General features: G+C 44.5%; 1 protein-coding gene across 1 annotated transcript in view; it reads right to left on the bottom strand.

The window, feature by feature from the left end:
• Positions 1-207: 207 nt before the first annotated feature.
• LOC124554027 (ankyrin repeat and protein kinase domain-containing protein 1-like) overlaps positions 208-15746 on the bottom strand; it is a 91871-nt gene continuing 76332 nt past the window's right edge. Inside the window, exon 3 of the mRNA XM_047128053.1 lies at positions 208-704. Within this exon, the coding sequence (XP_046984009.1) occupies positions 221-704 (484 nt within the window). The 3' untranslated portion in view covers positions 208-220. The remainder of the gene's footprint in view (positions 705-15746) is intronic.

Genomic DNA, 15746 nt, shown 5'->3' with positions numbered 1-15746 from the left:
CTTTTACCTGAATTACTTTACTGTTATCTGATGTCGTCTCAGTTTTTCCGCAGTGTTGCTTAGTGTATTTGTGTGCAGTACGCAACTTAAGGAGGGGTGAATTTAGTGAGTGACAGTAGGACTGAATTTTTGCCTTAATTTAAAAAGGATTAAAATTCCATTTGGAGAAGCTGTTTAATTTTTTTTTATTTCTGCAGACGAGTTTGTTGGACTGACTGCCTCATGACAGCATCTCCATCATCCACATGTTGTTCCACTGCCTGGAGAAGCATAGCGGTGTCCACCCACCACGACCTCTAGCGCCCCTATCGGCCCCCGCCTCGAGCAGCGCCGCCGCCATGTCTGTGCGGTTGCAGCATGCCGCCCAGTGCAGCGGCGTCCACCCACCGCTATCCCTGGCGTTGGGGTTGGCGGACGCCGACAGTAGCAGCCGCGCCGTAGCCACGTTGCCACACGCTGCAGTCCAGTGCAGAGGTGTCATCTGATGCGAGTTGTCCCTGGCGTCCACTGCCGCCCCAGCCCCCACCAGCAGCCTCGCCGCCTCGACGTTTCCCGCCCCTGCGGCCCAGTGCAGGGCGGTCTTCCCATCGTCATCCCTCGCGCTCACCTCGGCCCCTGCAGCGAGCAGTGCCCTCAGCTCCCCCACTGCCGCCTGCTCGGCCACCTCTATCAGCTTCATGTTTCTCTCCTTTCCAGAGAGCCTCCTGCACAAGACACAGGAACTCCCACTCTCTGCTACAAACACAAAACACACACATAATGAGAAAAACTGCCATACAAGGAAGCAACTGTTGTGATTAAAATTCTGTCCTGAAACGAACCCACCATATTTCCCCTCCTACAATACAAAACAGTGCGTAACTCTTCGTGTATTAAGCTACAGCGAATCTGTTTTAGCCCCTTATAAAAAAATCTTTATTCATCGTCCATTAGAAACAGCATTACACAACCTCTGAAGGAATTACAATGTCACATTTTATCTCACTCATACCGGGAAGTCAGTTCCTTTGATCTCAGGATGCTTCAGCTAACCAGTCACTCACCTCAACTACAATACAGGCTTGTTGCAGCTAATAGTGGTTTTCTGTCTGCAGCTTAACTACCAGAGTTCACAAACAAGAAGAACCCCATATCCAGATTTTCATCAAGGTTGCACTCTCCTCATACGCAGCCAAATAATTTCAGTCCTGTTATCGGCAGATTTCTTGACACAGCTTCACTAAATACTTAAAATTTCTGACACACCCACCCACACACACACACACACACACACACACACACACACACACACACACACACACACCGATTTGTTCAAAACATTGCAGACGTAATTAACACCAAATTGGCAACTTCACCCCCAGAAAAGGGTGTGTGCGCGCGTGCGTGCGTGTCTGCGTGTGTGTGTGTGTGTGTGTGTGTGTGTGTGTGTGGGCTTCGTAGTGTACGCATGTGTATTTAACATAAACTATCATGCACAGAACTATCAGAACTATCTGAACAATCTGAATTGTGTTTCACCTTATTTGTATGCAATCCACGTAACACAGGTCCTCTGTTCTCTTTTCGGTACAGTCATTTCACTATACAAATTGGTCGCTGCAAGGGGCCACAAGACATAACTACTCTGTGGGACTATCAGTCTAGAAGACAGTTAATACTACAATGACGCAAATATCAGAACACACTATAGAGATTACACTTGCAAACGCAAACCGACGTTTCAGAAAGCAGTTTCCACCTTGAAATTATATGACAAAAATTCTTTTGTGGACTAGCGTCAGGGAATACAATCTGGCAATTACTGTTCCTGTCAACTAAAGACGAAATATATTAAATACAGATTGAATCACAAGTAACAAAGAGTGCTCGTGTTTCAACTTTAAACGACAAACTTTTGTGTTGACAAGACGTTCGAACCCAGCACTTAATAGGATGGTTCATTAAGCACAATCAAACGTGAGAAACCTTCTTTTTTAACGAGCAGCGAGATGACAAACTGGAATGGTGAGACGAAAATGTTTTGCCTTACCACGATCCGAACCCAGTACCTACCGACTTCCTGTCATGAGTAGACAAATACTGGTTTACTTCAACAGCAACGAAATGTACTCATGTCTGAATTGTATATAACATGACGATAATTTCTGTGCTGACTAGGAATCCAACCCAACACGCGTACCAAGAGTTGTTGACTGTAGAATTATTTTTCACCAGTAGGTAGGAGTAGCATGTTTAAACCCGACATGATATCATGAAAAGTTCTGTGTGATTTGGGAGTTGAAAGTGGTACCCATCATTATCGTAGAGAAAACCCGGAGGGGCATCAAAAGCCAGAACAATTTCTCATGTGTAGTGTGGTGTGTATATCTTGCAGCTTGAAATGACAGACCTGGTTTCTAACCCAGACATGTGTCTTTAGTGAGGGTCTTGAAAACTTTGCAAATATGGGAAAACAATGAAACAGTGGAAATGTATCATCTCAAAGGGATCAAACAGGACGAAAAGAGTTATTTCAGTTCAAATCCTTGTGCAGCACCAATGTTTCTCACACTTCAAGCTACAGTAAGTGTCAACTGCCCTGTGATCTCATATGGTGATTGGCCTATAGATATATAAAAAGAGGTATTGTGTGAGAAAGGTAACTGGTGACAGACTTTTAACCAGACATCACTTCCGCCTTTGTGAGGGGCCAGGCTATACCGACTCTTCTCCAGGTTACCAAGGGTGGTGAGATGCTGCTTGTGCTTGTTAACAATGATTGCCCGGTGTGAGAAATGAATCTAGAACTTCAGCATACGTAACTTTCAAACTAATAATTAAAAAAAACTTCTACCACGAAGTAAAATTCATTGAGTGACAGGATGCGAAGCCACTATGTGAGGACTATAAACTGGCTGCCTTAACCATTTTTTTCCATTTTATTTTTTAATGACTACATCATGCTTTTTCTGCAAGGTATCTTTTGTGCCAAGGTTTTTTTTTTTTTTTTTTAGTTTGTGGAGCCAGTGCCTGTCAGGTGGCGATCATGATTGCAGGGGTCAAGAATTCACAGACCTGTCCACTATGCCACTCCCATATCTGTTGCCTGTCCGCTCTCTTTGTGATGTACTGGCTTTGTTTTTCCAGTAGACGCTGGTCAGCACCAGGTAGGCAGGTGGGGGCAAAGAGGCCAGCTGTCAAGGACTCCGAGGCCTGACCGCGACGCCTCCCCCACACCTCTCACCGAGTCGCTCAGTTAGTTTCGTGTTTGATCTTTTTAACTCTTAATATTTCTATTTTTAATACTTCATCTGGAAGACTGACTGCACAGAAATTCTCCCAGCACTGCAACAGGTTCAAAGTTTTTCACAGTGGTCTACTTTTAATTATTTTGCAGTATCTTGCCACTCATCCAACGCAACAGTTTCCCAAGGTCTGTTTGCCATGTTGCTCTTCTGTTGCTTACAAGCATTCCACTCGCTGCTTCGAGTAATGATGAATGTAACACAGAACAGAAAGAATCAGGGCCGTCACTTCTTCTAGTTGAAGGAAGTTTTGACATACAGAATAAAGTAAAATAAAATGTAGTAAAAAGTACAATGTCTTCTGTCAGGAGGGTAAACTTTTCCTCTGAGATTTCTTGAGCACAACGTAAGGTGCTCCTGAGGTATGTATTTCAGAGTATATTTCTGTTTCCGTAAATATAAACAAATAAGTAACAGAATACTATGAGAGCAGAAAGTGGATAACGATGCTTCCTTGCGTTTTTCTTGTGTTTAAGTCTTTTTCTATTCACTTTGCACACTATGTTTCGTGTAACTCTATTGACTGAAAATTTTGCGAAGTTTTCCTTGTAGTTTATCGCCTCAGCGACGCACGTTGGGGCCAGCCTGGAGATGACGTGCCGCCCTGTGGCTCGCGCCGCGTCCGCTTGTGCCTGGCTCCCGGCACTGTGCCGGCGTGCGTGGGGCGCCTCACCCAACGCCTGCTCGTTTCGTTTCCATCAGTTAAGAGCTAATACTCTGTTTGTCCTTTACGCTAGTTTACAGCATTTCTTCATTGCAAATGGATATGGCACGCCGCTAGGATTCACAAAATTGGCGGGCAAGATATTGCGTGTCCTGGTCGTGTTATCGTGGCCCACATTTGTTTGTTAACTCGCCAGACATGCTTCACTTGAGCGCACACAAACCTGTGTTCTTCAGTGTCCATCAGGTCGCAATTATCAAGTGTTGGCGAATCACCCCGATGGATTGCCTGAAGTTTCACTTTGGTTGCTACTTTCCTTTTTACTGCCCTGTACGGAGTAGTTTTTACATTTCTTGGTATGTGAGGGATGCTGATTGCTGATGTTCAACCAAATGACCTTCCAGCTGTAATGCAGCTACTTTTGTATAATCACATTTCTGCTTTTGATTGCTATTACTTTAACGTGACTGTATGTTCCCAATTTTCAACCATATCTAACGGGCGAAGTCGGGTTTGAGTATAACTGAATTAGAATCAAAATTGAGCAAAATGGTAAAAGCCATTGGGGACATGCCGTACATCTGTGGGCGGATTCCAAACAGTGGGAGTAACTTTGTCTGGTAAGTGGAACGTGGGCAGTAGTGGGTGTCTTCTTACACAGCTCTTATGTGGAAGACACAAACAGAGCTTATGACTTTCTTCCAATGTTGGTGAGATGGGACCGTGACACCACAGACACACCCCCAAGATGGCGTCACTTAATGACGCAAGTACCATTAAACACATGACGTCACAGACACACTGATACGATTCCCACTCCAAATCCAAGATGGCGGAGGTAATGACACAAGTACCATTATCCAAGGTGGCGGCGGCGGGAAATTAAAAAAAGTGCCACACCCTCTCCCAAGTAGGAAATTCAAATTTTCTCCGATTTTCGAGAGTGCCACGTCCACCTGGATTTCGAATGAATTTTCGTGAGTGCTATGCCCACCTGGACTTGGAAGGAAATGTTAATGTCTCCACCACGATCCTCAACCGACCGCCACGTCCCCTTACCAACCTATGTTGGTGGGCTAACGTGTACTAACGTGCACTAACGTGTACTGACATGCACAGCGCATGATGCCATCCAAGATGGCAGCTGTGACGTCCGTTGCTGACGCAAGTGCCACAAACCCCTGACTGGAAGTTTGAATTCTGGCGGGAAGATAGGTCACCTGGGCTATCTCCACTAACCTAACTCAGTTCCCCTCCCCTCCCCTCCCCTCCAACAGATAATGGTGGGAAGTTCAAATTCCATCAGGATAATGCATCACACAACAGATATCTCTACTAACCTAAGACAATCACAGGAAGATAGGTCACTTGGCCTACCTCCACTAACTTAAGTCACCCGACTGCCACCTCTTATTAGGGATTGGTGAGAAAAGGACTCACCCTGCACTGGGCTGGTGGAGAGAGGAAGGAGTGTACTTTATTTATTTTGGAACAATTTATTTAGAGATGCAGTATTTATTACACTGATACAAAACATATACTCTGACATGTTTGGGGTCATGTCACACAGCCTACAAATGTACATACCACTAAAACTCTGCAATCATGCTTGCTAATCGTCAGCTGTCGAAATCATGCACCAGTCTTTATTTAAACAATCTGAACCACTTCCGCCATCAGCCGTGTTCGCCACAAGGTCCTGAGCCCAACTGACCTAGTACACAGTACTCTCACCAGAGGGTGCTGTCATCTGAGATGAGACATGACATCAGCTGATGATGCGAGTACTGTTATCCAAGATATTTGCCATGAGGTATGGACCTAGTACACAATACTGTCACCACTGGGCACTGTCATCCATTCTATGACATAACCCAAGATGACTGTCAGGAGGGGAAAATGACTCAGCCTGTGCCTGGTTGCTGGAGAGAGGAAGGAGTGTGCTTTATTTACTTTGGAACAATTTATTTAGGGATGGACTATATTTATCACACTGACACAAAATACTCGCCGTGATGTGCTTGGGGTCACAATACACAGTCTGCCAAACTGCGAAAGTATCGAAAATAACGCAACAGACACGCTTGCTAGTAGTTGAGTGCCGAAGTAATGCATTCCACTGTCTACACACATCCAACTAATACACCGAAATAATATCAGTATAGACCTGCAAATTGTTCCTAAATAATGCATCACACTGATGTGTAGACACGCCCAGTACTCGTAAACCGTCCAAATAGCATTTAGCACAACCTACAGACCCGATCGCAAAATAATGCGACAGACACGCAAAAAATGTACGCAGGGACCGCTTGCCTCCCCCCTGTCTACTGGACTGCAGGAGAAGCTAGATTCCACCGCTGCAATGACATGCGGCCATCAACTGCCAAGCCATTTACAGATGCACGTTCGGGTCCTTCAGGCATGAGGTGGGGGCATCTCCCTGCGGTCCAGTGAAGAGCTAATTGCCGAGCAACACTGCAGAAATCCGATCCAGAATAGCGCAAGGTGCTTTCACCCCTGTGATTGTAATAGATCATGCGTGACGTGTCCAGCCATGCATGGATACCCAGTGTGGCTCACGCTTCCCAGTGGAATGTGTCAATATACATCTCAGAAACGTTAAACGATCACACAGCTAAAAGCCTGTGGACGTCAGTGAACCCTTAAACATAAGAGCGTTCTCCATTTTTGGAAATAGGTCACTGTCTAAGCACATACGAGGCAGATTCAGAATAAGTACACAAACAGAATTGGAAGAAAAGAAATGTCATCAGTTTTAGATATCCGACAGCTACAGGCCTGGAGATCCTCTAATGGCACAGTGGTGGATGAGTGATGGCAGAGATGGATGGTATGCTTCAACTTGTCTTTGAACACTTGTTTTCCCAGAAATTTCCGTACATACCTTGCTTCCATCTGGTTCGAATCAGTTTGTAGACACTCCTACCTTCTGGCACAAAAGCTGTCTTCAGAATTAATCTAGCATTATGATTGGCTCTTATCGAATTTACCCACCAAAGTACTGATGCCACCAGTGTGAAAGGACCACCTGCCTTTTCGTTTTCGTTCTGCAGAAGAGACTATTAACAGCAAAAAACTATTTTACACCGATCGTGATATTGCACCGACAATTAAACCCTGCGAAGCTACCCTACACATCATCAAATATTCGACTTCGAGTCTCGGTCCAGCACACAGTTTTAATCTGCCTGTAAGTTTCATATCAGCGCACACTCCACTGCAGAGTGAAAATCTCATTCTGAAAAACATTCCCCATGTTTCCCTTCTTCCAAGAGTGCTAGTTCTGCAAGGTTTGCAGAACTTCTATGATGTTTGGAAGGTAGGAGACGAGGTACTGGCAAAACTGAAGGTGTCAACACGGGTAGTGAGTCGTGCTTGGGTAGCTCAGATGGTAGAGCACTTGCCCACGATAGGCAAAGGTCCCGAGTGAGTCTCGGTCTGCCACACTGTTTTAATCTGCCAGGAAGTTGTTGAGAGATCTGGGGAATGTGCTGGCCAGGGCAGCAGTCGAACATTTTCTGTATACAAAAAGGCCCGTCAAGACCTGCAACATGCGGTCGTGCATTATCCTGCTGAAATGTAGGGTTTTGCAGGGATCGAATGAAGGGTAGAGCCACGGGTCGTAACACATCAGAAATTTATCATCCACTGTTCAAACTGCCGTCAATGCGAACTAGAGGTGGCCGAGACGTGTAACCAATGGCACCCCATACCATCACGCCTGGTGATACGCCAGTACGGCGATGACGAGTACACGCTTCCAATGTGCGATCACTGCGATGTCACCAAACACGGATGCGACCATTATGATGCTGTAAACAGAACCTGTACTCATCCGAAAAAATGACATTTTGCCATTTGTGCACCCAGGTTCGTCGGTGAGTACACCATCGCAGGCGCTTCTGTCTGTGATGCAACGTCAAGGGTAACCGCAGCCATGGTCTCTGAGCTGATAGTCCATGCTGCTGCAAATGTCGTCGAACTGTTCGTGCCAATGGTTGCCGCCTTGCAATCGTCCCCATCTGTTGACTCAGTGATCGAGACATGGCTGCACGATCCGTTACAGCCATGTGGATAAGATGCCTGTCATCTCGACTGCTACTGATATGAGGCAATTGGGATCCAGCACGGCGTTCTGTATTACCCTCCTGAGCCCACCGATTCCATATTCTGCTAACAGTCATTGGATCTCGACCAACGCGAGCAGCAATGTCGCGATGTGATAAACCGCAATCGCTATAGGCTACAATCCGACCTTTATCAAAGTCGGAAACGCGATGGTACGATTTTCTTCTTCTTACACGAGGCATCACAACAACGTTTCACGAGGCAACGCCGGCCAACTGTTGTTTGTGTATGAGAAATTGGTTGGAAACTTTCCTCATGTCAGAACATTGTAGGTGTCGCCACCGGCGCCAACCTTGTGTGAATGCTCTGAAAAGCTAACCATTTGCATATCAAAGCATCTTCTTCCTGTCGGCTAAAATTCACGTCTGTACCCGTGGTGTAGGGGTAGCGTCTTTGATTCATAATCAAAACGTCTTCGGTCCCGGGTTCGATCCCCGCCACTGCCTAAAATTTAATAATAAACAGCATTGGCGGCCGAAGACTTCCGGCATAAGAAGTCAGCCTCATTCTGCCAACGGCCTTGTCAAAGAGGGCGGAGGAGCGGATAGAGGTTCAGGGCACCCTCTTGTCCTAGGGGTGGGAAAATGCCCCTAAAGGCGGAAGAATCAGCAGTGATCAACGACATGAGGATGCAGAAGGCAATGGAAACCACTGCATTAAAGACACGTAACGTGTATTCACAGGACTTGTGGCCTGTAAATGTGTCGTGATGATCTCTCCATTGACAAAAGATTCCGGAATAGTCCCCCATTCGGATTTCCGGGAGGGGACTGCCAAGGGGAAGGTTACAATGAGAAAAAGATTGGATAATCAGCGAAAGGATAACGTTCTACGAGTCGGAGCGTGGAATGTCAGAAGCTTGAACGTGGTAGGGAAACTAGAAAATCTGAAAAGGGAAATGCAAAGGCTCAATCTAGATATAGTTGGGGTCAGTGAAGTGAAGTGGAAGGAAGACAAGGATTTCTGGTCAGATGAGTATCGGGTAATATCAACTGCAGCAGAAAATGGTATAACAGGTGTTGGATTCGTTGTGAATAGGAAGGTAGGGCAGAGGGTGTGTTACTGTGAACAGTTCAGTGACCAGGTTGTTCTAATCAGAATCGACAGCAGACCAACACCGACAACGATAGTTCAGGTATACATGCCGACGTCGCAAGCTGAAGATGAACAGTTAGAGAAAGTGTATGAGGGTATTCAAAGGGTAATGCAGTATGTAAAGGGGGAAAGTTGTAGGGGAAGGAATAGAAGAAAAGGTTACAGGAGAATATGGGCTTGGGACTAGGAATGAAAGAGGAGAAAGACTAATTGAGTTCTGCAACAAGTTTCAGCTAGTAATAGCGAATACCCTGTTCAAGAATCACAAGAGGAGGAGCTATACTTGGAAAAGGCCGGGAGATACGGGAAGATTTCAATTAGATTACATCACGGTCAGACAGAGATTCCGAAATCAGATACTGGATTGTAAGGCGTACCCAGGAGCAGATATAGACTCAGATCACAATATAGTAGTGATGACGAGTAGGCTGAAGTTCAAGACATTAGTCAGGAAGAATCAATACGCAAAGAAGTGGGATACAGAAGCACTAAGGAATGACGAGATACGTTTGAAGTTCTCTAACGCTATAGATACAGCAATAAGGAATAGCGCAGTAGGCAGTACAGTTGAAGAGGAATGGACATCTCTAAAAAGTGCCATCACAGGAGTTGGGAAGGAAAACATAGGTAGCGAAGAAACCACGGGTAACAGAAGAAATTCTTCAGTTCATTGATGAAAGGAGGAAGTACAAACATGTTCCGGGAAAATCAGGAATACAGAAATACAAGTCGCTGAGGAATGAAATAAATAGGAAGTGCAGGGAAGCTAAGACGAAATGGCTGCAGGAAAAATGTGAAGACATCGAAAAAGATATGATTATCGGAATGACAGACTCAGCATACAGGAAAGTCAAAACAACCTTTGGTGACATTAAAAGCAACGGTGGTAACATTAAGAGTGCAACGGGAATTCCACTGTTAAATGCAGAGGAGAGAGCAGATAGGTGGAAAAAATACATTAAAAACCTCTATGAGGGTGAAGATTTGTCTGATGTGATAGAAGAAGAAACAGGAGTTGATTTAGAAGAGATAGGGGATCCAGTATTAGAATCGGAATTTAAAAGAGCTTTGGAGGACTTACGGTCAAATAAGGCAGAAGGGATAGATACCATTCCATCAGAATTTCTAAAATCATTGAGGGAAGTGGCAACAAAACGACTATTCACGTTGGTGTGTGGAATATATGAGTCTGGCGATATACCATCTGACTTTCGGAAAAGCATCATCCACACAATTCCGAAGACGGCAAGAGCTGACAAGTGCGAGAATTATCGCACAATCAGCTTAACAGCTCATGCATCGAAGCTGCTTACAAGAATAATATACAGAAGAATGGAAAAGAAAATTGAGAATGCGCTAGGTGACGATCAGTTTGGCTTTAGGAAAAGTAAAGGGACGAGAGAGGCAATTCTGACGTTACGGCTAATTATGGAAGCAAGGCTAAAAAAAAAAAAAAAATCAAGACAATTTCATAGGATTTGTCGACCTGGAAAAAGCGTTCGACAATATAAAATGGTGCAAGCTGTTCGAGATTCTGAAAAAAGTAGGGGTAAGCTATAGGGAGAGACGGGTCATATACAATACGTACAACAACCAAGAGGGATTAATAAGAGTGGACGATCAAGAACGACGTGCTCGTATTAAGAAGGGTGTCAGACAAGGCTGTAGCCTTTCGCCACTACCCTTCAATCTGTACATCGAGGAAGCAATGATGGAAATAAAAGAAAGGTTCAGGAGTGGAATTAAAATACAAGGTGAAAGGATATCAATGATACGATTCGCTGATGACATTGCTATTCTGAGTGAAAGTGAGGAAGAATTAAATGATCTGCTGAACGGAATGAACAGTCTAATGAGTACACAGTATGGTTTGAGAGTATATCGGAAAAAGACGAAGGTAATGAGAAGCAGTAGAAATGAGAACAGCGAGAAACTTAACATCAGGATTGATGGTCACAAAGTCAATGAAGTTAAAGAATTCTGCTACCTAGGCAGTGAAATAACCAATGACGGACGGAGCAAGGAGGACATCAAAAGCAGACTCGCTATGGCAAAAAAGGCATTTCTGGCCAAGAGAAGTCTACTAATATCAAATACCGGCCTTAATTTCAGGAAGAAATTTCTGAGGATGTGCGTCTGGAGTACAGCATTGTATGGTAGTGAAACATGGACTGTGGGAAAACCGGAATAGAAGAGAATCGAAGCATTTAAGATGAGGTGCTATAGACGAATGTTAAAAATTAGGTGGACTGATAAGGTAAGGAATGAGGAGGTTTTACGCAGAATCGGAGAGGAAAGGAATATGTGGGAAACACTGATAAGGAGAAGGGACAGGATGATAGGACATCTGCTAAGACATGAGGGAATGACTTCCATGGAACTAGAGGGAGCTGTAGAGGGCAAAAACTGTGGAGGAAGACAGAGATTGGAATACGTCAAAAAAATAATTGATGACATAGGTTGCAAGTGGTACTCTGAGATGAAGAGGTTAGCACAGGAAAGGAATTAGTGGCGGGTCGCATCAAAGCAGTCAGTAGACTGATGATCAAAAAAAAAAAAAAAAAAAAAGCACATCTTCGTAGTGTAGCAATTTTAATGGCCAGTAGTGTATTATACTTAGTAGTAGAGGGGGTTGCGTGGTAGGTTCGCCTTGAGCATCAGGCCTATAAAATATGTGCTTGTGTTCCGATATATGCAAGGGAGATGAATTTGGAATACTGTGATAGCAGAGAGAAGAGTATGTCAAGTCATGTGAATGGTACTGATATTTCTATTTCCAGAGCCCTAGCCATCAAGAGGGTGTATTTCCGATACTTTGCTCATTGTCGAATGTCATTCAACTGAGGTCACGATTGTAACATTTAGTTGTAAGTACAGGGATAAACTTCTTAGGATAAACATTCTACCTGTTCTTTCTCAGTCCACAGCGCTGTTGACCTGCGCAGGGGTGATGCACGTTTCCTGCTAACGGTAGGAGCTGTCAGACTGGAGAGACCTGTTGGAGTGTAGGAATGTAAATGAATTAACTGTGTTGTTCTCTAGGCGAGTCAATAGCGAACTAATAGTTAGTGTGTGTTGGATAGCTTTCGTGATCAATTGGAAATCTGAGAAGTTGAATATGGAGGTGCGTTTCCACTGGACACCTATTCCCTCTCATGTAAATGTTCGCTTCTGCACAATTCGCGCCTTTATTTAGTTGAGAGAACATCGATTGTGGTGTGAGCATCTAGCATGTGGAAGAAACGTCTGCTGGTTCTCTAGTCCTGAGAAACACGTCAGTTGACTTTGTAAAATATAGGGATGATTAGGAATCTGTTACACCATCGACATCTGTATTCGAGAGGGTAAATATCTTTTTCTTCTATTCGTTTCGAGTATTTTCACATAAAGGTCTTTGCAGACGGGGATAGCGTTATAAAGTTTTGGGTTTGTAGAGAAATAATTTCCAGTCTTTATCTACGGAATTGTGTTGCATGAGCGATCGGTAGGCTACTGCTGTGCACTTGATATCTAGAAGTACATCGAAAATGGTACAATACTATGGCAAACATTGCGGAAATACTTGCGTTTGGGTAATCCCAGAGTCTGGAGATGGGTGTATAAACGCAAGCAAGCAGGAAGGTGGAGGCCAGAAACACTAGCGGGTTTGTACTGAGAGGGAAACGGGACAGTCTTTGCACATCAGTTCTGAGAGTGACTTCGATTCACTAAGGGCCTTCTGATCTAAAAGGGGTCGTTTTGTATGGCATAGGATACGAATTGTATGTTCACTACATCGACACGGTATGCGGTGATATATTGCTAAGTTGGAGATCAGTTTCGTAGGGTACGCAGTGATGTATTAGGTGGTTGCAGATTGATTTCACATTCTAATATTCAAGTTCATGTCCTCAGCGGGAGATCAGTGTAATTCAGTAAGAGTCTTTCCATATTTGACGATGTGTAGCGTAGTTCACAAGGTTTAATTGATGGTGCAATATCGCGATCGGTGTAAAATAGATTTTTGCTGTTCAAAGTCCCATCTGCAGAAAGAAAAAGGAAAGGTGGATGGTATTTCCACACCGGATTCACCAGCAATTCAGCTGGTAAATTCGATAACAGCCAATCATAATGCTAGATTCATTCACAAGACAGTCTTTGTGCCAGGAAGTAGGAGTGTCTACAAACTGATTCGAACAAGATGGAGGCACGGTATGTACAGAAAGTTCTGGGAATACAAGTGTTCAAAGACAAATTGAAGCATACCGTCCATCTCTGCCATCACTCATCCACCACTGTGCCATTAGAGGATCTCCAGGCCTGTAGCTGTAGGATACCTAAAATTGATGACATTTCTCTTCTTCCAATTCTGTTTGTGTAATTATTCTGAATCGGCCTCGTCTGTGCTTAGACAGTGACCTATTTCCAAAAATGGAGAATGCTCTTATGGTTAAGGATGTTTTCACAGGCGTTCATACTCTTGTAGCTGTGTGATCATTTAATGTTTCTAGGATGTATATTGACACATTCCACTGCAAAACATGAGCCACACTGGGTATCCATGCATGGCTGAACACGTCCCGCATGGCCCATTCCACCCGCTGGGGAGAAAGTAACTTGTGCTATTCTGAAACAGGTTTCTGCAGTGTCGCTGGGTAGTTAGCTCTTTGCTGACCCACAGGTCATCATGTATTTCGATAGGAATTTCTTGGGTGTATCAAGTATCATTTGGATGCCCCCATCTCGTGCTTGAGGGACCTGAATGTGCACCTGTGCATGGCTTTGCAGTTGAGCGCAGCATCACTTCGAGGGGGTTGCCTTTAGCCTCCTCTGCAGTCCAGTGGACAGGGGGGCCGCAGGCGGTGCCTGCGTACGTTGTTTGTGTGTCTGTTGCATTATTGTGTGAGCAGTTCTGCAGGCAGTGCTATGCCATGCTTGGACAGTTTACGAATACTGGGGATGTCTACACATCATTGTGATGCATTATTTAGGAGCAGTTTGCAGGTCTGTACTGATATTATTTCGGTGTATTAGTTTGCATGTATGTAGGCGGGGGAATAAATTACTTCTATAGTCAACAATTAGTAAGTGTGTCTGTTGCATTATTTACGAATAGTTTGCAGGTCTGCAGACTGTGTATTGTGATCCCAAGCACATCAGGGCGAGTGTGTTGTGTCACTGTGATAAATATACTCCACCTCTAAATAAATTATTCCAAAATATATAAAGCACACTCCTTCCCCTCTCCAGCAGTCCAGCGCAGGCTGAGTCATTTTCCCCTCCAAACAGTCATCTCGGGTTATGTCACGGAACGGATGACATTGCCCTATAGTGACAGTATTGTGCACTAGGTCCATACCTCACGGCGAACACACTGTTTCCCGCCATCTTGGATAACTGCACTCACATCATCAGCTGATGTCATGTCCGTCATCTTGGACGACAGCCTCCTCAGGTGACAGTACTGTGTATTGGGTGAGTTGGTCTCAGGATCTCGTGGCGAACACAGCTGATGGCAGTACTGGTTCAAATTGTTTAAATAAAGACTGTTGCATATTTTCGACAGTTGACAACTAGTAAGCATTTCTGCAGAGTCCTTTAGGGCTTTGCACGTCTCTAGGCTCTGTGACGTGTCCCCAACCATATCAGAGTATGTGTTTTGTATCAGAGTAATAAATATACTTCATCTCTAAATAAATTGTTCCAAAATAAATAAAGTATGCTCCTTACTCTCTCCACCAGCCCAGAGCAGGCTGAATCCTTTTCTCACCAATTTCTAGGAAGAGGTGGCCGTCGGGTGACTTAGGTTAGTGGAGATAGTTCAAGTGATCAATTTTCCCGCAATTTTCTTAGGTTCGTAAAGAAACCACAAGTGATCTTTCTTTACAGCCAAAATACAAACTTGGCACCAGTTCTTAGGAAGAGGTGGCAGTCAGGTGACTTAGGTTAGTGGAGGTAGCCCAAGTGACGTATCTTCCCACGATTCTCTTAGGTTAGTAGAGATATCCATGGTGTGATGCATTATCCGATGGAATTTGAAAATCCCACCATTTTCAGTGGGAGGGGAGGGGAGGGGAGTTAGGTTAGCAGAGATAGCCCAATTTACGTTTATTTCCGCCAAAATTCAAACTTCTAGTTAAGGGGGTGTGTCACTTGCATCATCAACAGACATCACAGCCGCCATCTAGGATGAAGTCATGCGCTGTGCACATTAGTACATGTTAATACACATTAGCCCACCAACGTAGGTTGGTAAGGGGACATGGCAGTCAGTTGAGGATCGTGGTGGAGACTTTTAAAAATTTTTTGCCACGTCCAGGTAGGCATGGCAGTCATGGAAATTCATTCCAAGTCCAGGTGGAGGTGGCACTCGCGAAAATCTGACAAAATTTGAAATGCCCACCTGGGAAGGGGGGTGTGGCACTTTGCCACTGCCGCCATCTTTGATAATGGTACTTGCATTATCATCGCCGCCATCTCGTGTGTCAGTGTGTCTCTGACAATACATGTCTAACGGTACTTGCGTCACCATGTGACGTTACAGCTCCCATTTTGGGAATGTATTTGTGACA

This window comes from Schistocerca americana, chromosome 11 (genome assembly GCF_021461395.2).
Source record: "Schistocerca americana isolate TAMUIC-IGC-003095 chromosome 11, iqSchAmer2.1, whole genome shotgun sequence".
NCBI lineage: Eukaryota > Metazoa > Arthropoda > Insecta > Orthoptera > Acrididae > Schistocerca > Schistocerca americana.
Note: the sequence above shows the minus strand (reverse complement) of the source record. Positions and strands in the feature narration are given on the sequence as shown.